This window comes from Stylophora pistillata, chromosome 13 (genome assembly GCF_964205215.1).
Source record: "Stylophora pistillata chromosome 13, jaStyPist1.2, whole genome shotgun sequence".
Taxonomy (NCBI): domain Eukaryota; kingdom Metazoa; phylum Cnidaria; class Anthozoa; order Scleractinia; family Pocilloporidae; genus Stylophora; species Stylophora pistillata.
In genome coordinates, this window is record NC_142531.1 from 1,302,501 (window position 1) to 1,327,940 (window position 25,440).

The 25,440-nt window shown below is 40.7% G+C and overlaps 2 protein-coding genes and 1 pseudogene across 2 annotated transcripts; 1 reads left to right on the forward strand and 2 right to left on the reverse strand.

Annotated features, from left to right (window-relative positions):
- The window catches only part of LOC148717225 (uncharacterized), a 2,362-nt pseudogene extending 70 nt beyond the window's left edge, over nt 1–2,292 (reverse strand).
- On the forward strand, nt 1,596–25,063 carry LOC148717226 (uncharacterized). The gene is made up of 21 exons (XM_088742222.1): nt 1,596–2,378; nt 2,685–2,795; nt 4,017–4,062; nt 4,158–4,185; nt 5,293–5,348; nt 6,063–6,203; nt 6,766–6,834; nt 7,011–7,061; nt 7,184–7,255; nt 7,668–7,740; nt 7,814–7,888; nt 11,640–11,749; nt 18,515–18,550; nt 19,095–19,196; nt 19,671–19,696; nt 20,372–20,436; nt 20,547–21,700; nt 22,590–22,659; nt 23,299–23,466; nt 24,450–24,583; nt 24,922–25,063. The coding sequence occupies exons 1-21, from the start codon at nt 2,344–2,346 to the stop codon at nt 24,976–24,978; spliced, it is 2,679 nt and encodes an 892-aa protein (XP_088598348.1). The 5' UTR covers nt 1,596–2,343; the 3' UTR covers nt 24,979–25,063.
- Nucleotides 11,846–16,282, reverse strand: LOC111345510 (uncharacterized). The gene has a single exon (XM_022952800.2). The coding sequence runs from the start codon at nt 15,880–15,882 to the stop codon at nt 12,664–12,666; it is 3,219 nt and encodes a 1,072-aa protein (XP_022808535.2). The 5' UTR covers nt 15,883–16,282; the 3' UTR covers nt 11,846–12,663.
- Nucleotides 25,064–25,440: the final 377 nt, after the last annotated feature.

The window sequence follows — 25,440 nt, forward strand, 5'->3', positions numbered from 1 at the left end:
ACCCTTTCCAACCAATCAAGCTCTAATAAAATATTATTATAACAAATTCACCTTCTTAGGTTTATAAGAATATATATACTGGTAGTTGTCATAAATATTTACAGCTGAAAGATTCTATGAAACATGAGTCTACCTTTGAAGATCACTCACTTTCACAATTGAGATCATAAGAAGTTTAGCTGGTAATCACTGTCATAATTTATTGGAGCTTGCAGGTGAGCTGATCTTTGATACAAAATGTGAATATTGGTAAGTTGTATCAAAGTTAGGTGTATATGAAATACATCAATACATAATTATTCAACTTTTCATTGCAAGCAACTATTTACATTGTATATACAGCACTGAAAGAAGTAGAAGTGGTAGTTAAGCATCTTGCAAACTCACTTGCTGCAATTTTAATAAAATGGGTAAAGTAAAATGTGTGCAGCTTTTGCTTCAGAGTTTCCCAGTAAGCAGCATCAAAGGGAATTCTTTCCACCGAAAATCCCTTTTTCGTGTAGACAATGAAGTCACACCATCTTGCCCCACTCACACCCATTTGGCCTTGCACTTGAGTATAGTAAGCATCATTCTTTTTCAGTTTACATTGTCCATTGACAGCCGCACAAAAGAATTTTGGGTCTTGACAGGCTTCTAGTGGAGTGACTTGAAATTTTGTTTGTGGACACTTCACTTCAGCAAGTCCAAAATGATCATAGCATCCAAAATCTACAACCCTGCCATCTGGTGAGCACCCTAGGAAAGGCATATCCAGGGAAACAACAAAACCACTCTTGAGAACCTTAACAGGTGTCTTTCCTGCAAGCATGATTTTCTCATATTCCTGGAGAGCAACCGGTTCATATTTTATACCATGCTCCACATACCTTAAGGTAAATGCTTTCGGATTGATGAGATCCATTGCAAACTTATCATGATTCCTTTGTCTTTTTGAAATGAGGTCAAACTTTGAAGCAGTGAATCTAAGCTTTCGCTCTTTCTTCCACTATTCTGACAATGTTTGATCTCTTGTGGCTCCTTCAATCTTGTTTATCATGTTTTCATCAACAACAAGGGAACTAACAAGTGTCTCTTTAGAATGACTGAGGTTGTCAGGCCTGACAAAATCACTGCCTGAGTTTAACGGGAACCTGGGATAGGTTAACTTTACTTCATCCATGTCAGCTCTTGGAATAGAAGAAATGTCAAATGTAGCCACAAAGTTTGCTTCAGTAAGAGTCAAGTGGTAGCTGCAAAGTGAGCCAATTTGCCTTTCACCAAATTTGGTCATAACACAACTTTTGGGAGTGGAATCATCTTTTGCCAGAACTGCTAAACCCATTTGTGGATTTATATTTTGAAGGGCCTTTTTCAGGTTAATTTCTGCTTGGACGTCATGCACAGGGTTTGACCTTGCATCATACAGTAAGCACTTCAATCCTTCTCTCCTTTTGGTATCATCCAACCGTGTTTTTGAAATGGTAACTTCCATTACCGGTTGAGCAGTTATTTTGTCCCCACGACCCTTCTTGTGCCATCTTTGAAGCTGGGATGTGCTGGCGAGATCCGGTTGTTCATCATCCTCCTGGCACAGATCTTCTGTGCTCTTGCTGTCAAATAAACTAAACTTGCACGCCTTAAACATTAAAGCAAGAAAGTGGTTACAATATCCCACTTTGCCAGCTTTGCATGAACAGTTGGCACGTATGACTTGACCTGAGACAATGCACATGGCAAAACGAAGATCATGTGGAGCTTCACTTTTCCTGAAACCGTGATAGCAATTCGCTTTCAAATAAAAATACCTTTGATCACTGTTCGCCTCAATTTCCTTTAGGTATTCGTCCTTCAGAAATGTTTTTGCCTTCTTTAAATTAGTTGGAATCGAGTGGTGCTCGTCATTCGCGACTCGCTTTCCAGAATTTGCCACGTGCTGGTTCATTTCCGCTCTTGTGAAACACGGCATCCTTTCAAGCGACTTTCCCCATCCATCGCTCGGGTATTTCACACTTGAGGTGACAGGAGAGACATAATCGTTTGGTAGTAAACTATTCAATATTCTCTAAGTATTGGACCGGCACTGTCCTGAATGGTCCCAAATGACACCGCACTTGTGTCCCTTTGGACTTCAGTCATGTAATAAATCTCTTATTAACCAAGCTTGCTTGGGACCGTACTGGAAGAATATCGGCCCTCGGTCTTTTTTGTACGGACCTTGCTGTGCTCCGTCCGTACTGTCAAGACCTCGCACCGATATTCTCCCAGTACGGCCCTCACACTTGGTTAATAAGATATATATACTGCTAACATTTTGCAGCCTAATTACTACCATATAATTCTTTTTGTGATCAGGACCATTATATGTACATAATGGCAACCATAAAGGACCCAACCAGGTATGTGTAAAATGTGATTTGGCACTATTATGCTATGATCTGTGTGAGTGCTTCTCTTATAGAGAACTTTGTCTATGGATTGCATGATTTATGGGCACATGAATGTTTCTAAGGATTTGCAAATTAGATAAGACAAAATGCAAACAAATGATTGAAAATCTCTCATGGTATTGCAAGTGACTGTACAACTGCATGGGATTTTGTTTTATTACATACACTGTACCATAAAAATATTCTCTGATTATGCTGACAATCCTAATCTTTTCTTTCTAAGTTTATCATAATTCCTCTTTTTTTCATACACAGATCAAATGACATGCCAACCCTGTCCACTCATAGTCAAAGTCTGCTGGAAGGGATATTCCTCATTGGGAAATATATGATGGAAAATGATATGCAATATATTTCTGATTACAGGTACACTTTTTTTCAGTGCATTTGCAAAATTCGTGTCTTTCCCTTTTAAATGCTGAGAGTAGACAGCATGTAATTTCCCCTTACAATGGTACATCTGAATCATTCATTATAACATAACCATAGTAAAGCGCACGCTCTGATTGGTCAAATTAGCGTCCCCCATTTGCCCATAGGTGTACGCTGCTGACGTGAGCAAAGGCAAAGACTATTTTTCCGCGCGCTTGTTTTTTCTGGTCACGTAAGATTTGTTAAATAAAAGGGAACTCGTTAGCTGCAATGTATCAATGTTATGTTATAAAACAAATGGTAAACACCACAGCGTACACTATTGAGTTATGGATGCACTTGGGAGGTTTGCTATGCACTCGACAAGCTAGAGTCGCTCTCGGCTATTGCCTTGCGCAACTCTTACGCTTCTTTCATGCTTAGCAACCTCCCGCGTGCATCCGTAACTCAATAGTGTACGCTGTGGTGTTTACCATTTGTTAATTATGATCATGAGAATTCACTGAATCAAAATATGGCGTCCAATTTGAATTACCATTGTTTTTTACTTACTAGCCTCATCTTCATGTGGAAAACGCAAAAGGATTATCACATGTGTGAGAGGCTAGTAAGTCCAGAACAATGGCAATTCAAATTGGACGCCATATTTCGATTCAGTGCATAAAGGAAATTATCTTCAATGTGAGGGACTTAGATACTTAAACCATTTCTCCTTGTCGGTTCCTTAAGGAAATGTATAAAGAAGGGAATGGAGAATATGGATACTGATGGTTGGGTGTTATTCGTTGATGGTGTTTTCTTCTCAGGTTTAGAAAATCCTACACAGCTAGCTCTTCATACTGGATTTTATTCTCCATAGTAATACTCTTATTATTAGATGCGTATGGTCTTGCACGTACATGTAAAATGGCCAACTGGCATGACCCTAGGTTATTAAGATTTTTTTACCACTTTTTGTCCAGGCTAGGGTGGATCCAGGGGTAATGCCGGTGGTTCTGTTCTGTACGTTGAACCCCCTAAATTTTCCCTCAAAATGCTGGAAATCTTGTTTCTGAAGACTAAATCCTGAATCCACCCAGAATTGGTTTCTGTGTTTTGTAACACTGAACCTAAAAACCTTATTGAGAGAGTTGTCAGTTAAGATATTTGTTTCCTCGTCATATTATACAATTAACTGCCCTTGAAAATTGACTTTTTTTTCTTTCAATCGTCCAGATGTGCAGTACTGAAAACATCAGTCATGGTGAGGGATGTAGTTTTGGTAAGTACATAATGGCAAGAGTAACCCTGAGAAGTGTAACGATACGAACCAGGCAATTATATAGAATTTTTCCTTTCCTCTCCTTTTAACTGCAGCCTGGAGGATGGAGACGATCCCATGGAGGTGAGTTATTATTTAATTCTCTATACCCTGACATCAGTATGCATATCTGTTCTGTCCTCTGTACATTTCTTATGGGATGATGAATTTATTAATCTTCTTTATTTGGTGATCATTTCCTTTTTACCTCACGGTATGACGTAAGTCATGCTATGGGGTTTAGGGTTTGGGGACGAAATTCAATTAAAAATCACACACCCACTTTGTTAGACGTTAATTTATGCACTAAACCTGGATTAAACACTTTTTCTCCCCCTCCCCGACGAGTATACCAGTTGAAAGTCACGGTGTATTTGGGGGGTGGTACAAAGGCGAGAATATGTCGAACTGCTTGGACAGATTCAAAATGGCGTCCTGTCCCTTGAAGCGTGATGGTTTTTTGATTCCAAACTTGATTAAAACATACCTTTGTGGAGCCAAAAATGGAAAGGAAATATGCTACAGAAAACTCGACTGCAGAGAAATGGGCGTCTGAGTTCTAAAAGTGACGATAACATGAACGATTCTTGCGTGAAGACCCAAACACCGCGAATATGGAGTGAGCTTAAGCTTACTGCAAATTGGTTAGCGTGAAACCTTGTTGATTTTTTCTTGTTCCACCCACAACCACAAAAACTTTGCCGGTATCTTAACTAATTCTTCACACATTCGCAATTTAAGACAATTTTTCTCCATCAAAACGCTTACAAACACTATAATTTTGCCAGCACGTGTTGCTCACGATCAAAAAAACTTTCCAAAGTAAGGCAGATCTCAGGTTACGTCAAGGGCGCCAAAAATTCATACCATGAGGTTGCGCTAAAGAGGCTTTGATTATTTCTCATGGACCTAATGTGAGGTTCAGCAGTAATTCAGTAAGGAGAAATTAGATGCCAGTCTCTCTTAGAGATTAAAGGATTAAAGCAGGGCTCGACATTGAACTTTTCAACGTACTAGCTAAGTGGCTGGTGATAATAATCAAAAATTCTGGCCGATAGTTGGGGTGGATATCAGAAAGGAGCGCCTGTTTGAGGGGAAGCGTTCAGTCAATGAGTGATGTATGACAGGCAAGTCTTACTATGGTTTCATTTTATTTATGGCGCTAATAAGGAACTTGCTTTATCTGAACAGGGTCTAGAAAGGAATGGACCCAATCGTTGAACTTTTGGTGCTTAAACCCTGCAGTGGTAAGATATCGTAGTGCAAATTTACCCTTTAAAGGACGATGTATTTACGTTCGTGTCTTAAGTCGACAGTAAAGAACTGTTCTCATTTGGTGTTGATCGTTAGCATAGTAGAGTACATTTTTGCGTGTGGGATGGCAAAGGTGGAGTAATATCACCAGACATGAACCTTATATTAAATGCGACTGGTTACATAACTCCTGCGTTAATTTGGTGATAGAACAGTTATCGACTGAGTGCCGAAAAACCGAAACCAAAATAATCTTAGCGACCGGTCATAACCAAGGTTTATATTGTTATTTACCAATGAGAACCGCTGAACGTAAAAACAGTCAATCTGCTTGAAGCGCGGGAAAACGCGACTGACAACGTTGGGATTAGTTTTACTCCTGCATCTGATTGGTTAAGTTGGTGGCGCGTGTTTTTTTGGACCAATCACAGGGCAAAGTAAAAACAAATCAAAATCACTTTCAATACTCAATTGAGAATTGCTCTATCAAGGGAGATACATGTGTCTTGAAAAAGGTGGCGGGTATTCATCGTGGTGAATGCCTTGTGAGTCGTCTTCAGGCGGAATGATGAAGACTCGCAGTGAGCACTCGAAACGACCCATCGGAAATGATTACATCGTCGATTATACTTCATTCCCTCAAGGGAGATCTCTCTTCCGAGCTTGTCCATTGGTCTTTCCTACCTTTCTTGTTTTCCTTTCCTTAGGTATTTTCAGAGCTTGGCTCTCAGGCTCGTTGCATTGTGCTGACGTCTGGGACTCTTTCACCCATGGCGTCATTCTCGTCTGAGCTTGGAATCAAATTCCCAATCCAGCTGGAGGCAAATCATGTCATTGCTAATTCACAGGTATCCATCTATAATTTGTTCTAAAATTGTAGGGATAATTTTTAGCCAAATAGCATGCGAGCGACATACAGGCAGCTAGAAGATGCGGTGAAGGGAATTTGGGAATAAATCGCTGGCTTTTAAGATGGTTGATCATAAAAGTACACGTGTATTTTTTCAACTTATTGAGATATGCGACACTAAAAGGGTTGTAAGTAAAAAATTTCGCTGCCGGCCAAAATTTCAAGTGAGGTGCCTCAAAGGTGGTAAGTACGTGCAAGTGTGTAACCTCAGAAGAGCCTGTTGTGCTTTGCTAAGGCCGGCCAAAAATCCAGCTGACGATCGCCGCTTTCTCATCCGGTGAATTTTGCTGGCAGCCGGTGCTTTGCGACAACTCTTCTTTAATTGTGTTTGAAAGTTAATCCAAGGATCATACTGCTTTGAATATGAAGACGTGGGTTGTAGGAGATGAACAAATTCCAGACTAACAATTCTCTTTTAAGACTATCCACAAGGTAGAACTGGTAGTGTTTTGCCTTTGTTTTTTCTTTTTTGAATGAAGGATTGTCTGCTCAACTATTAGGTCTGGGTTGGGACTCTGTCGTCAGGACCAAGTGGATCAGCTATCAATGCAAGTTATCGCAGTGCAGAGGTATGCTACAGCATCTGTAAAGTTTCTTACTTATGCTTGACCTACTATTACCGCTACTACTACTATACTAGCTACTACTTTAGAGCAATTTTTAATTGGTTGTTTTATTACTATTCCAGAAGACGTCCAGTTCAAGTTGGTTTTTGTTTCTTTAACGGAAAAAATTTCTTTTGTAGACCTTCACTTTTCAAGATGAAGTTGGCAAAGTTCTACTTCATGTTTGCGAGGTAATTTAGATGGTTAACCATCCGTGTGCATAGTGAGTTTTATTTCACTGGCTTTTTCCTTTGTTTCTATTTCTCTTTGCCCGAAAATTAACTCCAACCTGTCTTTGTCGCTTTCTCTGCAGACAGTGCCTCATGGAGTACTCTGTTTCTTTCCATCTTATAACATGTTGGACAAGCTGAGCAAACGTTGGCAGGTACGATTTCCTATTTTTTTTTTTTTTTTTTTTATAAGCAGAGGAGTTTGATTGGTTTTGGGAGATTTTTGTTGAATTCCTGAAGAATACCTCTCTGGTCGTAAGTTAATCCTAACTTGACACAATACCAGGTTCATAGAGACAGAAAAAGAAATTGTTTATTTAAAATAGATTTCTTAAATGCTTTAAGACCTCCTCTATGGAAATAACCAAATGATTGCTTGTTTTTGTAGCTTTACATACGACCCATTAGCTTACTGATTTTGAATGTGCTTCCAAGAATAAATATTGTGATCGATACTGAAATACATGCGTCATGTCTGGCCACTCATCTTCAGCTGGGCGTGAAGAGAGAGAGATCTCCATCGGCTGAAGCATTTTCAATGTGTTAAAGTTTTTTTTTTTCGCGTAGTCAACAGGTCTGTGGTCAAAGCTCGTGGATAGAAAAGTACTTGTCAGTGAGCCACGAAGTGGGGACAAATCAGGTTTGTTATGAGTTCATTTTCTCTTCACAAATTTCTCTTTTGTCCTGATTTATTTTGCGTTCTTAATTACCAGATTTTGATGACATTATGCACCAGTTTTACCATGCTGTAAGAGTAAGTGAAGGCGAAGAAAGTAACGCGCAGCAAGGTAACTGTTGGATAACTTCTTACCTTTATCTTTTGTAAAGGAGTTTACATAATGTTTGAATTGAAGATTGATACCGGTAGTGAAGAATAATACTGGCGATACCGGTGACAATTGACGGGTAGGTTACAAGGGAAGAAAGAACGCCACTGGCTTTTGGAACTGACTCACGTGGCATGTGCTTATCAATTCACGCCGGAACATAGGTCTTTTACGAGAGATCTGTGTAGTCCCGTCCTTATAGAGGGCCGAGGGCTGGGCTGCTAGAAGTGTCTGTTGTCCAAGGGGAGGCACTCTCGGATGAAAATAAGTGTCACTTTTGATCGCAGCCCACGGCTTTTTAGTGTGAGTGTGATAGGGGTGGCTCATATTTCAAGTGTTTTAACCATTGTGTAGTGGCTGAAAGTGGAAATAGCGTCCTGGTTTTGTGATCGTCTTTTCGAAAATTGAGTGGTGAAAAGAACATTCAGAGCGTGTGAATTCAGCGATTAACTCTTGCATGTGAACTCTATCCCGGTGCTGCCAAGCTTTAAAGTTGTTTTGGTTTCAAGCGAAAAAAACAAGTAGAAAACAAAGCAATACAATACAAAACCTCAAGTCAGAACTGTTTTCTAGATGCTGGAGGTACCTCTAGCCCACTCTCTTTCTGTTGAGCCTTCAAGGCTTCATCTAACATACTTTCCATTATATGAAGTTCCTTTGCTTCCTGGCAAGCATCAATGGGTACAGTGTAAGTCCCACTTTCAGAGATTTCTAGGCAGGAATTTCGCTCTTCTTCGCTCTCGCTTGTGTGGGATTCTAAATCTTCTATGAAAACAGAATTTTTGATGATTTTTCCAAAGCAAACAGACCTGTCTTGTCGTGACTGGTTAGTAACATCATCGGCTGCTCGGGAATGTTCGAAATCACCTCGAGCATGATTCGTGGCAGGCACCATCCAGAAAAGGTCAAGGAATCCGTCATCTTTGTTGCGGGAGGCCGGAAGCCCACCACAACAACCTCGGCTGTTTTCAAATAAATCTCTACTTACTTCGTTTTCGCGAGAGCGCCGTCTGCCCAAACAACTAGTCGGGTTCTCTCCGTCTTGTCCGGTAGCACAAAACCTACAGAAAAGACATCTGGTACATTTGTCCCTCCGCAGGACATATATGAAGGGTTTGATAGCGCATTGTAGCCAGTAGAGCCAAAGGAAAACACAAACCACTTCATCTGGTTTAAGATGAAGTGGTTTGCTAACCGCCTCCCGGTTAGCTCAATTGATAGAGCGCTGGACTGATGTGCGGGAGGTCGAGGGTTCGAGCCCCGGCCGGACCAACACTCAAGGTCTTAAAATAATTGAGAAGAATATGCTGCCTTTCTTTAACATCAAGAAATGGTTTAGATATTCTAGTCTTCTCGGATAGGGACGAATAAGTGGAGGTCCCGTCTCCTGCAGGGTTAGGGGTAGGAGACGTTAATTTCCCACGCACGAGATTACTGTGTGATGGATGTCCTCCCCTGGGGTGGGATGGGTGGGTTGTTGTCTTGCGTTTACATGAGCCTCTGGCTCGGGCAATACGGGCAACTATGCCCCACGTAAAGACATTAAACTTGATTACAGGCTTTTCTCAGGGTATAAACTTTTGTTATCCACAATTCCTGCGATGAAGATAGGCGCTACCAGTATGCCGTAGATGAGTATGAATGTTATCAGCGTCCAAGCCGAGTGAACATGCGCAGCCATGGTTATCTTTCCTCGTTTGAGAGCAGGCCGGAGCTGACTCGTCGTCGAAGGGGAAGAATCAAAGACAGAATTTTCCGAAACGAGAACAGGACAAGAAGGACTATAAAAGCTGCGATGGCGATTTCTGTTACAATGTTAACAGCATTCCAGTGCTGAGTGGCAAGGAAACACATACCAGCGTGTGCAGTGTAATCGAAATGATGACGAAGCATGGCTGCGTAGAAAGGAATTGGAGAAGTCCAGGCGAAGCACAGCAGAATGTAGGTGTTCTTTCTAGATAAAGTGGGAAAACGCTTGCGATAAATCGCTTGGTATCTCTCGTACACCATGGCGCCGACACTGAGGCATGCTGCCTGGGCGAAGTATTCACCAAGTGTGGCATGCAAAGCGCAGAAAATTTAGCCGAAAATCCATTCACCAGATGCCAGTGAAACGAGAACAAAAGGTATTACTAGAAGGCAACTAGCGGGGTCTGCAAAGCTTAGGCTTGCTACGAAATGGTTCAACGCTGGGCGTATTACATCGACAACCAATACAGTGTAAATAACACGACCGTTTGAGAAGGTGCCAACCAGCATGAAAAGGAGAAGCGAGGCTGTCTTCAGACCAGTTGTGGTCAAACTGTCTTCTTGTTCCAACCGTGATCGAGTCCTGTTTTGCATATTTAGTGGTGTGAAACAATCACGACACAACGACTTCTTCTCTCAAGGGGCAGCCGTTTGCACGCACAGTAGTAGAAGCGAAACTCTGTTTTCAATGTTTTGTTGTAATAGTTTTGCTTCTAGTTTTCGTATGTTTTATGAAAGCCTCGTTCCGTTGGAAAGCTGTTTTCATTAAACGAGACTCCTCCAAAGTTTCCGTGGGGTTAGTTCGTAACACTCGCCCTTAATTGTCCATTCTCTTGTTTTCGTTCGGTTTAGTAAGGAATATCTTGCGCTGTCTTGTCCTTCGCTTGAATTTCGGTCTTCCCTTTTATTACACAACTCTCATGTTTAAACCAATTTCACTACGTACCCCTTAAAAGAATTAAAAGGTTACCTGTGCATTCGAAAATCTTCGGGAACTATGACACATAAATGGGAGAGTCGCATTACATTTAAACGTTCAAAAAATGTTTGAATGGTAATTGAGAACTGAATGACGTAAAGAAGCAATGAGTGAGTTCTATGCGGTACCGTATTTGGAAATTTTGGTGATTTGCGGTAGGAAATATTTGCCATCTTCTTTCTTTTTGGTATATGGTAGGAAAAGTCTTGGTAGATGGTTGAAAAAAAAAAAAAAAACAAGAAAACTTCGGTCAAGTTTTCTGCTGTTGTAGTCTCTTAAAGATGTAAACGATTTTATTAGAAGAGTGAGACTGACGTAAAAACCAGATTACTATAGGCCACAATGCGAGTCGCTCTTTCCTTCTGAATTACCATCTATATTTACGCATAGAATAAACATTTCTATGATTAAAACATGCGACATCTATGAGGGAAATGAACCTAAGCTTTCACTGAAATACAAGTTTGTGTTGCACTGCATCCTAGGCTGTGTTCTAAGAAAAATTGAAGGGTTCCCAGTGCCCTGAATCAAATCGAGGGTGACCAGCATATGCTTTGCGTGAAAATAGTAAGATTCCCTTGTCGCCCGACAGCAAAAGTAAGGCGCCAGGAGCCACTGGGCGCTGCTAGAGCACAGCCCTTGTATCGCAATTTCTTATGGCCTGGCCATAGTTTCAAATGCAGCACCCTCTCATGCCTCTTGATACGGTTGAAATCCTCCAGAACAAACCGTGTAAAACTGTCTCCTCGAAACAGAGCAGTTACTAGTTTAGTGTACTGGTTCACTGGAATATTGTTGGTTTTCCTTTACCTTGTTCTGTGATTGTTCTGGATAAATCGCGCCACATTTTTTCAACCAACCTGTACTAGGTCTCAAGTTACCAGGGGGGTGCAGAATATTCGCGAAATAAATTGACGCCGATGAACAATACCCATCATTTTATTTTGTCTGTCCATTAATCTTAGTAACTTGTGTTTTGTGTAGATTCTGATGACGAGTCATGTGTTGATGGAGGGTTGTTCTTAGCAGTTTGTCGGGGAAAAGTGAGCGAAGGACTCGACTTTGCTGATAATAATGCCAGAGCGGTAATTACGGTAAGAATACTTGATTAATTGCCCTTGAAAAGTTTTTGTAATGGACGAGAACAGAATATGGCCTTGACTGATTTCAGGAAACTTCCAGATGGAAAGTAGAATAACAATAGAGAATTTATTGACAGTTGTCTAATTGAAATTATTTACAATACTACAATCTTCGTACGACCGCTAAGTGTTCAGAAGCCTTCCTTTATCAAATTTAAGCCATACTTATATATTATCAGCATAATTACGCGGGAGGCTGGCCCCACGACGGATCACTCAGAGCGATACTACCCTTATTCAACGCCAAACCTTAAATAACGCAACATGTGCGAAGCTATAACTGCACCGTATTAATTATCACTATATCAGTTTCATCACTGCGGCCCCTTCGCAGATAGGTGCTGTGACTTTTTATAAACATGATTTTAGACTTGAAAATTTATTTTTGCATCTTTAACTTGGACGTGTAGCAGCGAATCGGCGAATAAACTGCTGATGTCCTTCCCAGAGTCTTTACACAGTTTGTGGTCGTATAGTTCTGGAAAGAAATGGCCTTAAACAAGGCCATTTGAACTGATCTAAACATAGAAAAGAATGTTTTTTTCAGTCTCGGAGAAATTTAGAACAACTATCTGAAATATTGAATGGATTCATCAACCAGTCAGTCAGGAAATCAATGATAAGTCAAGCGTGAATTTTCAAACAAATTCATCCTCACAATTGGTTCAACAATTAGTTTTCTGTAACCTTTCGGTGAGAAATGGGAAGATTGCCTTGAAAATGCATGTATTTGTCTGCTACTGTCTTTTTCCTGTGGTACATTCAAATCTCATCTGGGAAGCTACAAGCCTTGCAACGATTCAGTGATTTTCCCCTTTTCTTACTCCCCCCCCCCCCCTCCCCTTTGAAAATGTTGATAACGAGAATTAGAAGTGGACTGCATGAGTAATCGCAAGTTTAAGATTTTTTTCATTAAAACTTGAAGAGGGTTCTAGTTCCTGAGGAACTTGTTTTCTTACGGAAAGGGCAGCTTTGAGCACATCTTCAATGTTCTTTTTGCTTTGGTTATTGATGTTCCACGAAATGATGTGTAACGTTGAGAGTTTGCAATTCGGGTGTTTCACTGCTTTGTACAAGTTTGGTAACGCCACAGCAGTAATTCGGTTGCTGGTCAGGTTAAGCGATGTAAGTTTACAGTGTTCACATTCAAGGGCTTCACAGAAGTAGTATACTCCTTGATTTGTTATTTTGTGGCCTGAAATGACTAACGAGGTTAGCTGGCAGTTTGGATGTTTAAGTGTTTCACAGAGCTTCAGTATAAGCGCGTCAGTCCAAAACTCCTCAATGGCCAGCCTTAGGTGGGTCAATGAGCAGTTCACATGCTGGAGTGATTCGCAAAGTTGTGTTAATACATAATCAGTGAGCTGAAGTCCTCCAAGATTCAAATGGGTGAGTTTAGAACTCTTCTTTCTCAATGACTGGCATAAAATAGCCAACGCTTCTGGAGTGATCGAGGTATTCAAAACAAGGTTCAACTTTTTGAGTTTGCAACTGTCCGTATTGATAGCTTCTACCAGTGCAATCAAGCCCTGATCGGCGATCTTGTTCTCGGGTATTACCAGTTTGACTGGACCTCCCTCTTTTAACAGCTTTGTAAGTTCTTTACAACCGCCATCTCCCAAGGAATTGATAGTCAGCTCGAGGACGTAGTTTAGTGGCTCGATGTGCTTTAAGAAGTAGACAATTGCTGTACAATCGACAGGCGTAACGTTACATTTCCATAACTGAATGAATCCGTGGAAATCCCGGTTCTGCTTTAGCATTGAAGCTGCTCTCTTCACTGTGACCTCGTCATTGTATTCGTACAAGCAGTTCATCATGAGTAATGCTTTCCTTCTCGACGGTCTGCTTGGCGACTTTGAAAGCAGTGAATCATGAAGACAAGACACAATGCTCTCGATAGCCTCCGTCTTTTGCCCATGGAGCAATCCTGCAATGAATTGAATGACCAGCTGCCACTTTGGATCCTCAGCATTAAAAGTGATAAAGATCTTCAGTTCAGCCGGATCCATCTTCGAAATTTCCCTTGCCGCGAGAAACTCTTGTAAGGTTAAATGGATGAAGCTGAAGCGCTGTTTGAATTCTACTGGTGACAACCTTATGTCAGGTAATTGGGTCAGCAAACCACAATTTGTCATTTCTGCGACTTCTTCCTTATCGAATATTAACCGTCCTTCCGCTATCCCTCTTCTTGCTAACGATCCGAGATCAGACAAAGTCTTTTCAACCGAATCTGAAAAGCTTTCATTTCCTCGAAATGGTTTATCTCGAAATTCAGGATGATGTGTGAAGACGAACAATCTTAGGGCTCCTTGATAAACGTCCGTCAGCCGTGTGGGTAAAATGACGCTTCCTACGTCAGGGGGAGATGGCTTTATTAACTCTCTCAGAAAGTAACAGAAAATACGGCAATTCACTGGAATGTAACATAAAGACAACAGGTGTAGGTTACCGCTGAGATGTTCCCATATTCTGGCTGCTGTGTGGCTGTCTCCTTGGCAGTATTTGTTCACGTATTTGTGAGCCTTCTCTTCCGTAAATCCCATAATTTCCACAGTCCTCTCAAAATATGAGATCTCGACACTTTCCAGTGCTGTCGGCCTACAACTCGTCATCACTGTTACATCCGGGAGGAGTTTGCCTTGCAGTAACTTTACGAACAAGGCTGATACCGGCATTTCCTCGTTAGGGGAATTACCGAATTGTGCGGCTTCGTTCGCAGTACAGCTTCCCAGATCCTTAAATTCGTCTAAGCCATCAAATACAAGAAGGATTGCCTCGGGGTTGTCCAATAACTCTTGGAAAAGGCCATGGTCCACTTGTCCTTCCATATAAGCTGCGCGATTCAACAATTGCCAAAGGGAAATCTTCTCTGTCGTTTCTGCATAGAATGATCGAAATTGGAACATAAAGGCGTACTTAAAACGCTCGGAAACATCACGGAAAAGTTCCCCTTTGCTCCAATCCCGAAGCAACTTTCGACAGAGCAGCGACTTCCCGATACCGGGGCGACCAACGATAAGAATTTTCCGGGGGTTGTCTGCATCTTCGTTAGCCAGGAAAAGCTCCCTCCGCGTCTTGATCTCAACAGATCCATTCTTACTTTCAGGCTTCAAGTAGAAGTCGTATATTAGATGCCTTTTGCATTCCCTTAGAAATTCGTCAGTTGCTCTTCCGGTGTAAATGATCACATCAAGGAATATGTCATCCAAAGTTACCCGCTCATTTGCGTGTTCTTTGCCGCAGTGAATGAGTGGCTCCAGAAATTCTGTCTCTTGTAGAATTCGCCTCTTCATGCATTGCCGAAATCCAGCTGGTGTCAGAGCTGTTACGCTTTGATGAAAGAAGTAATTTGCGCAAAATTCTGAATCAGACGCGAATTTGCTTTTCCGAAATGCTTGCAACACGAGATAAACAATTTCCCCGAAGACTAGAAGTACAAGTATGACATTAACCACAAGGACCATCTGTGCGCACTTGCTCTTTTCAGACGCAACGGAGTTGTGACAATTTGTGGTTGGTTCGCTTTTTGACGAACCGCCTGTTGTGGTATTCGATGACTCCAAACCTTGGGATAAAATGCAGACGAATGGGACTTGAAATCCGCCAGAATAAAACACAAAGTTTTGCAACACCGTGAAAACGACCCCTAACAACAGTCTTACGACGAGATGAAGGAAATACATGTAAAAAACACGACGAGTTTCGATTCTCGGCCGTGGACGAGGGTTTTCTGCGTCTGGTTTTATCGCCGCTTGTAGCTTTTCCACGCGAGATTTCACGCAGCACCAACTGTAAACAAGGCAAACCACAATCACCGCAGCAAAATTTAACAGAACAAATACGTAAAGTGGCAACGGAGAATTGTAATGTTGCTCATACTTGTCAAAGCACTGCGCCTGAAGAAAAGATTTGTCGGCTTGTTGTGCGCCGCTGAAATCGCAAAGAAATGTTCGCCTCTCATTAAGTCTCAACTTGCTTGTGATCCCTACAAACACAACTCCTGCGAAAACATAGAGGATTGCGACGATGTAGCCGAATAAACTGAAGCGTGTAGGGGTTAAAAACTCTTTCAGTCCTTCCATTGGAACAGTGAAAATTTGTTTGACGATCACTTCGTGGCCGAATTAGTTTAAGCACGTAGTGGTCAAAAACGCTTCTTTCGATTCATTCGTTGCATCAAGATCCGACGGCCACAGTGTAAGCAAATAATTTGAAACAAGGGCGAGTTTGTTTTTAGACCTTCCATACAGCGACAATGGAATCGGTTACAGAGGAGCCACGGAGATGATCAACTCTTCGAACTCTGTCAGTGCCACGACATCGTGTGGAGTAAAAACTAGAAACGAAAACAGCTAGCAGAGGGTAGGAAAATTAAAATGCAGATCACGTCCCTAAAGGAGCAGCTGGCTTCTTTAGTGTACGTGGAATGTTAAAGTTGAGACGGTTATTTTTATACTGACCAGAAAGTCCATTTTGATTAATGAGATAAGACAGCTCACTGTCTTATCTCATAGTATAGTATTACCTGTTTGAAATTTTTTTTTTTTTTCAAATAGAGACATTTTTTCATAATCAAGATGATCTTTTAAACTTTTTCGATGGATGGATTTTAAAGGAATCGATAATTTGCTGATGGGAGAAAAGCCTCGGATGAAAGCTCGAATAGAATTTAATAGCGCGCAATCGATATCGGTCAAACGATTGTCAAAATGCAAATTTTAGTTCATCTTGTCAGTGATGTAACTTAAGATCGGTAAGATCAGTTTGTCTGATACATTGTGTGTTTCAATCGTGTTTAACCACTTGAAAAAGTAGCATTTTCCATTGAAAGATTTTGAAGATTGATACAACCCAGAGGTTTTTCACAGCAAAGTCAGCCAAAAAAAAAAAAAAAAAAAGGGAAAACAGGTGTTTCTTTAGCTAGGAAGTCTGTCAGAAGGGAATTATATATGCTCTATTGACCAAGTGACCGAGTTATTTTTTCGCGTTTTTATGGACCGAGACCAACTCGAGGTCCATAAAAATGCAAAAAAAAAAAAAAAAAAACCAAGCTAATATCCAGCCATCTTGAACGAACAGACTTGGTCAATTAATAATATATTATATAGCAAAAAGATTTCGCTTTATTAGGAATCAAGAAGACATTTTATACTGCAGTTTATATTCTCTTTGAATCAAGAATGACTTGTTTATCTCGAGAACCGGTAAAGAAAGCCAACAGTGATTGTAGCACGATAAACCAACGAGAGTCGTTTATGTTCTCTTTGTTTTGACAGTCTTCTGCCCCTTTTTGCGACTCCATCGCCGACGTTGTCAAAAAATTACCAACTTTGTAAGTCCGCTCCACCCAAGGTTTTTTCGCGCGGGATCAAAGCAGGCATTCCCGAGCAGGCGAGATGGGCCCATCTTAGCCACTGAGGTAGCTAATTGGAACACAGAATTCGTTTCATATTGCCCACGGGTGCTGCCAGCGATGTAATAAAATTATTTATCATATAAGGGGCAAAATTACTGAATTGTGATTGGTCAAGGCAGAGGGCATTTTTTCTTAATTTTTGTAATTGCCCCGGGCAAAATTACTTGGAAATGATTGGCTGAAAATCGCTTAGCAACGGCTGCCAAGGTAAAGAAATTTCTGTTTGTTTTGTAACAATGGCGTCCCGTTTTGCGCGAGATCAGTAAGAAAACATTTTGCCCCTAATATTATAAACAAGTAATCACCGGGTTCCTCGTAAAATTAAGGATTAATATCACTTGTGTTTTCGGAAGTTGCAGAAATTGCCCTCGTCGCTGCGCGACTCGGGAAATTTCAGCAACTTCCGAAAACACGCGTGATATTAATTCTTAATTTTACTCGGCCCATGCGATTACCTATACGTCATGTAGTTGTTGGAGCCCAGATCTCTTCTAACTGATTGGTTTAGAAGGTGGAACAAGTTTTCTTTCTTTCGCAAAGCGGATTGAGGCTAATAACCGACTATGATATATACACGGTTTAAATTTCTCTTATCTCTAGAAGCTGCTTGAAAATAAACGAAAAACTTTGACATTACATTTCATTCCGACCATCTTGACCCCCGAACGTCGAGCTTACGTTTTTGCAATACGTCATAAACTCGCACACAGTCTCCACTCACTTGAACCCAGTGTCCACCCACTCAATACGCAACGCCTTACACAAACTGAAAATGAAGTAACACAGAACATAAATTCTCAGTTCGGAACACTGCTTAAGCCGATGTTTTTCGATTTAAATGTAACAAATCGAAAATACAAGTCAGCGATTACTTGAATCCTATGGAAAATTCAGTTTTTTCAGTTCTCTGTTTCTGATTTTCATTCAGTTGAACCCGATTTATAACTAAACATGTTTTGCTGGTTTGATTGGGGTATAGGCTTAATAGTCTTTTCGTACTTAGACGTTTCCTACTCAGTCAATTGGTACCCAGCTAGAATTAACTTGTCTCTTACTCGCTTTATTCTACGAACTACCGCTCGCACGTGAGGTATTTCGTGAGATTGGGCACGAATCGTCTGAGTGCCAAACGTCCTTGAATACGAAATAACTAGGTACCGAGGCAAACCCGAATTATTTTCGACATTCAGTTGGAAATCACTCTAGAGAAAGGATCAGAAGAGGACTTTAAGTTAAGTAAGTACTAACCTCGCTTGATGCTTAATGAACGTTTTCTCTCTCATTTCTTTCTTATGCAGATTGGAATTCCTTTTCCAAATGTGAAAGATGTCCAGGTAATTAGACGGTACTCCAATCTTGTGATGTCAACTATAAAACTATAAGTACAAATGAAGTTAGTAAAATGTCATGGACTACCTCTGCAGTTTACAAGTGATTTATGTCGGAAAAAAAGGCAAGTAGAGTCCATGAACATGAAATGAAAACAATGCACTTGGATTTTTTCACAAAAAGGACCTAATGGGCTTGACGCGCATACTCTCCTCGCAGTGCTTAGATCAAACTGCTGATACTGAGTCAATCGTGGAACCCCTAGTTCACTGTAGCGATTAGTTTTGAGCCTATTGAAATATTATTTATTAGTACTATGATTTTTATCTTGAAATTTTTGGGTTGATAAAATTAAGAGCCTTCTTGTGTTTTTTAACGAAACTTCACCAATAAAGATCGGAATAGACGAGGGGATATTTTATTTCGTTTCGTCGGCCTCAAGATTGGCGTTTGTTTCTTCTGTTCTCAAAAAAGCAGACGACGTAAACAGCAATTTTTGTAGTCCTTCACCCTTTACGAAGCGGATTTTTTTTTCATTTGTGTTTGAAGGTGGAACTCAAACGAAAATACAATACGCAATATTCAGCCAGCCGAGGACTGCTAACGGGAAGTGAGTGGTATGAGATCCAAGCCTACAGAGCATTAAACCAGGTTAGTCTCGCATGGGACATTTAGTTGTACGCACGACGAAGTAAGCTAACGAGCCAGAAGGCCATGTCTGCAGAGCCGTGATTACTGTTACGTTTTTCTAGACGGGGTATCTGTCCGTCAAGAAGATTACCCTCCCCCCCCCCCTCCCCTCCTTTTCCGGGCAGTTTGTCTGTAAGCACATATTCTCCTTTGTAGTGACGGGCACCGTGAGGGTAAAGAATTTAGGGGTCTTACCCAAGGGCACGACATAATCACCCGATTGGGGCTCGAATCATATGCCTATACCTTGTTATTACTTTTTTCTGCGAGGCTATGCAACTGAAAAATTACTTTATTGTACGTGGAGTAATGATCTCGTTATCTTACTTAAGAAAGTAGAGCCATAAAAAATTTATATTCTATTCACATATCGAAAATGTTTTTCGTGTTAACGTTTGTTGTGAAAATGTCTTTGAGTCTTAATGCTTTTTTCAGGCTCTAGGAAGATGCATTCGCCACAAGTGAGTATATCTTATTTTGTTAGAATGGCTTAAAATTTAAAACAAAACAAAAAAAGCAAAAAAAAAAAAAAAAAAACAGGTCAGCAAACTAAACTACTGTAAAGTCGTAATGGTAGGCCGGTAACTAACTGTTACAAAAAGGCTGTGACAGAGATCGCATGCCTATTTGTTACGTAATTGTTAGTAGACTACTTCGTTTTCGGCAGTCCACAACTTAATTACACCTAGCTATGCTGCGCCGGGCTATCAGTAAGTGGGAAAGGCCAAAAAAGGGGGCATGCTTACAGTGGCAGGCGTGCGCCGGAATGAAACTTTAACAATCAGCTAATCAGTTTTTGAGTGAAGTAGTAGAGACCAGGGCCCAGTTGTTCAAAGGCCGATTAGCTCTAACCCAGGGTTAAATTTTAATCCAGGTTTCTAAATTTCTCTAATCAAAAGACATTTTGGGATAATTTTCCTAGTTCTTTTTAGGACATTCAGTCATCAAATTGTAGACAAATGGAATTAAGCTGAATTTTCTTTCAGAACTTTCAGATCTGAAATCAAATTTCACACTAACCCTGGGTTATCTTAACACAGCTTTGAACAACCCGGCCCAGGACTCAAAATTTAGTCCCCTATGACGATGTGCGTCCTCTTAAGCGGCCTGATTAGTAACAATTTGATTTTTCACAGGCAAGACTGGGGAGCTATTCTATTGATAGATGAACGGTTTAACAAGTCTCCAAAGTATACTAACGGTAAGAACATAAACGTTTTTCTGAGTTAATTCAATCGCAAAAATCTGTGAACAACGCTGACTTTGGAGGTCTGCTTGGTTTTACCTGACGAAATGTAATCATTCATTTAGGGATCTCCAAATGGGTCCGAAAGAGAATCGCAAAGTTCAACAACTTTAATGAGGCTATGTCGTCCTTGAAAGAATTTGCAACTGCGCGTAAACTAGATCCATGCCCTTCTAGTAGCAGCCCGAGCTCACTCAGCCAGTTGAGCAGAAGCACTGTGGAGACTCCAGCTAAAGAGCAGGGGATTTATTCTCGTACAAAACCACTGGAGGACCACAGCCTTTCTCCACTGCTTGATCCCAAGAGAACTCCCATTCAACACACTAGTACTAAACCATATGTCAAGCAAACATCGTCTGTTAATAATCAAGGAAATCAACTCGTTGGGTTCATGCCTGCGTCCAATTTGACCCCCTCAGTCTTCCCTGAGGCCACTTCTCATGGCGTAACTCTCAGTGTTGAGAGAGCTGCCTCAAAACTTGCGCAGTTCAAGCGGGAAACTGTTGGTCAAGGCAAGAGCGAGAGGCACGTCTTCAATGGAATGACATCGGTTTCTGATCTTAAACCGATAAATGGCGTAAATATTTCATCAAGTAAGCATTATGAGATCAATGAACACAAGAAAATTGGCAACCAGGCGTCGGGTGGGGAAGTTAGGGTGAATCATGCCAATGGAAACCCCACAAATGAACAGTTGTCCTACTCTCCTGTTCTGTTTGCTACACCTCTGTCCAGTCCTTCGCCTTCACCGGTTAAGCAGGAATTTGACGCATTTAAACCTGTTAAAGGTGAAAAGAGGACAAATGTAAACTCTTCGAACATGAATTCATCCTGTCAGGTATTGAATTATGTCAAACCTGTGGGAAATGGACCCACCAATCTAAGCAAAACTTCAATTAGTATGTCAAATGAAACCAATGATTTTGGAGAATTGGTAAGCCAAGGCTTCGTTGAAGAGGAAAAGCCTTGCAAGGCAAATGAAGAGAGTAAGCCACGCGACTTCTTAGACGAAGTTGAAACGAATTTCCCTCAGCGTAAGTCCGAGTTGGCAAACGGCAGTGTCAACTCAAATGAAGGTGAGGGGAAAAGTGCCAATAGAAAAGAGTGTAAATCTGAGATACCGAGTAACGTTCGACAGGGACGAAGAAAGAGCTCGAGGCTTAGACGATCTTCAAATGGTACCGGTAACACTGGGAAGGAACAGAAAGAAGCATGCGAGGTATGAATGACACTTTATCTTCACGGGGGGACGGGAATTATGTTGATTGTCACCTGCCTCAAACGGAGCTCGTTTATTCCCGAAGTAAAATTGCCCGTCAGTGGTGCCCTGTTGTTTATAGCATAATTCGTATTATTTTAGAGACCTATCATATAATCACTGTTTCAAAAGCCTTGTTAATCCTAGTAAATTTCGAATTCAACCTTCGGTCGTGATTAAGTCATAGTAAGGTTAGATTTTCATCTTCATCTTGAGTACAATTTAGACCTGGAACCACGACGGTAAAGAAAATTTCATTTTGTTTCAGGAAATAAGTCATCCATTGTTATTATTAGTATTATTATTTCGATATTTTAGTAAAACCATTATTCACTATAATCACGAAAAGTATTTACAAAAATTATGATAAAAATTGGCCTGCTTCGTTTAATAATAATGATAGCAATTATTTACAATTTTAAACCATATATCTAATTATTTACAAATTTTTAAAAGAATCGATATTAATGTTCACGATAGAGGACTGATTACAATATATGAGAAAAGAAAAAATTTAGCATTGCTAAATAGGAAAAACTATTAAAATAATAAAGACCGAAAAATTATGAGTGCAGATATAGACCAGCTACAGCGAGGGTGAAGTCTTCTGCGACCTCGCGTTATTTAAACGGAACTCTGGAACCTCTTACGCATCTGTGTACAGTTCTTAATATGGCAAATGAAAGTTGTATTCGTAGCCAGGAAATGACGCTGGCATAGGGCTCATTATTCTTGTTCGAAAGCTTATTTGCGAGGGTTCTTAAAAAGTTCTGACAGTCAAGTCCCATGCCTCCGTTTATACCAAACACCAACGGTGTACATATTTTTTAATTATTTCATTCTAAATAAGGAAAAACCAGAGGTAAAAGGTGGCAGCCAAATAGTATGTTGTGCTCGTTGTGGAAGCAGCCTTATTTCAGGTGAGTCAGTAGTGCTGTTGTGCAACAAAGTATGTTCTCAAGCATTCCTACCCGTATAGATAAGCCATATATTTGGTATAGTAGGTACGAATACTTTTTGTAACCGGTTGTCAACCCAGGCCGAGTTTCGTCTTGTGTTCTTGTTTAACCTTTACGTTCTTAAGATCAGTGTGTAAGTTCGGTATGCATATTCACTATACTGTTCTCTATAGATTTTCCTATGGTACTGACAAGGAGAATTTGTTTAACAATCAAGAGGATCTATAGTTATTGATCATTTCCTTATTCTCCTGACCTTACTGTGCGATTCAGGGGTGATAATGTAAGGAGAAATAAGATGCTGGTCACTCCTAGGGTTTAAGGGTTAAGGCACTTTACCCTTTTAGTGTCTTTCTCCACCTTGGGTATGAATGAGTACAAATGAGCATAAATGAGTACCGGGGGTTTGTCAGAGTAGCCTGCCTGATGAAATGCTCGGCGATACCCTGTGATGGACTTTTTATGCCTTCCAGGGAAAATAACATTACGGTTAGTTTTCATGCGGCGAAAACTAGAATGAGTTGCGACAGTGGGCCGTTAGGCTCGGAAACGGAGTTTACCATAATTGATTTTTGTCTACTGATCTTTTGATCCTTGTAGGCTGCGTCGTTGTTAGACCCTTTCCACAAAATATTCCGGAATTGCTACGAAGTTCCTATCGGACGTTGCATACCATCGATGACAAAAGCATCAATGTTATCGACAAGGGGGCTTCTGAAATTTTCAACCTGGGTTACCGGATAGATGCAAACAACGACAATTTTTCAGGTGATTAATAACGTATTCCTTTATTATCCAACTACACTCCGTAGAGTACAAATATCGCGCGGTATTTGTACTCCAGAGAACCAGTTAGACAGGTTTTCTCGCATCGCTCAAGCGAAGTTGAAGTTACGAAAAATAAATGGCGGACAATTTGAATCATATTTCCGACGACGAAGAGTCGGAATGGCTGGCAAATTTAGATCCAAGTTTATTAGATGAATTGAACGAAGAAAAACAGTTAGACAATCAGGAAATTTCTTCATTTATTGAGGAAAACAGAAGCAGCAACACGACGACGCGCCAATTTCGTTCCGCTTCCCATACTTCTGTCGTGCACTCCCCGTAAATAAATATCCGCAAAATTCCGGCTCGCACTGAAATGATATTTCAAAATACGGCACAACTCGTAATAGTACCCAGCGATACTACACAAAACGTCTAGTAAGATATATTTATTTAAGTGCGATTAATTTGGTACGTTTGTTAACTCTTAACCTTGAACTCCGTAAGGAGTAAACATGTGACGCAGCAAGGGTTTTTAAGACGATTGGCCCTTAAATTTTTTTGTTTGTAATTTTGATTTCTGGTTTGTCTTCGTTTGTTTTGTTTCTGTTCATTTTCGTAACGTGGGCGAAACACAGTGTGGTCAGTGGATGGGTGGATGCTCCCTGCACTTCTCACTTCAAGCGAAAACGACCGAGGGCCTATATTCCCCAGTACGGCTCGAGCCAACTAGTAAGGAAGTTGATATATGGCAATCGGACCAAACTTGCTGATTTTAAATTGCCTGGCTTTCGCGAACAAATGTATACGGCTTACGACCGTTTTCGTGGAAACGATCCTTAGGGTAAAAATAATGACCAAGTAAGAACCAATCAGAACACTTGAATTTACCTCAGGAATTCCTTGCCGTATTGTAAAGTTATCTTTTTATTTCGCGTAAAATTTGACAGTTTCTGACTAGTTTTCAACTATTTTGGTTGTAGGAGTGAATTCTGTTTTCGTGCCAGAAAGCGAGATCTGCTACATCCCTCAGGTATGCAAGGTCTGCCAGTCTACAATGGGTGACTCACACATCGTAGGCTTACAAGTGGTATCCTTCAGAACTTCCTCTGAAGAGGTAATGCAGCGTTTTTGTATTGTTCTTAATTCATGTCTTACGCGAGTCCAAATTCCCTTCTAATATGATGACTTCTTTACGGAGGGCCTCGTGGAAGATCAATTTGAAGTTAGGAAATTTGACTTTCTTTTCAAACCAATATAGGTTTTGCACTGCAGCCATGTTGGATGGCAGGAACAATAGATTATTTTACCCATGGGAAACAATTTTCTTTCTTATGCAAAATATTTTCATTGTCCCTGCCATCCAACATGGCTGCTGTGCAAAACCTCTATTGTGATGTTAGCCCTCGTTATTCGCCAACTGACACGTATCTGTGGTTCACTCTTACTTGACAGGTCTGGCTATTTCCAAGTATCGTTGTTAGTCGTCAACCATCGAGCCACCAGAACTAAAAGACTTGCCTCACTTGCTTCTCTGGAACTCGACTCTGTTGTGTCACTGAAACGTGTAATGAATAAATGAGTTGATATCCTGTGATTACGACTTGACCATTCCATCAATCATTCACGTGGTTGCTTGTTGCATTAATAACTTTTTCTGTTTTGCTTGTTTGTGTTTTTGTTTTTACCTCAGCTGGGAAAATTTCGCCAAGGCGACTACTGTCTTTTTGCGATTATGCGGTTATTTGGTTGTTACTGACTTGCTTTCCCTGCCCAGTCTCTTCCCAAAGGGTGACCAGCATCTAATTTCTCCTCACTCTACCACTATCGAATCAAACATTAAGGTCATGAAAGTAAAGGAAATAATCACCATTTAAATGTGAAATGTACAGAGAACAGTATGGAGAGTAAGCATACTGATGTTCGGACGTGAAAGGTCAACTGTAAGCTCTAAAGTATGTTCCATATGGCGCA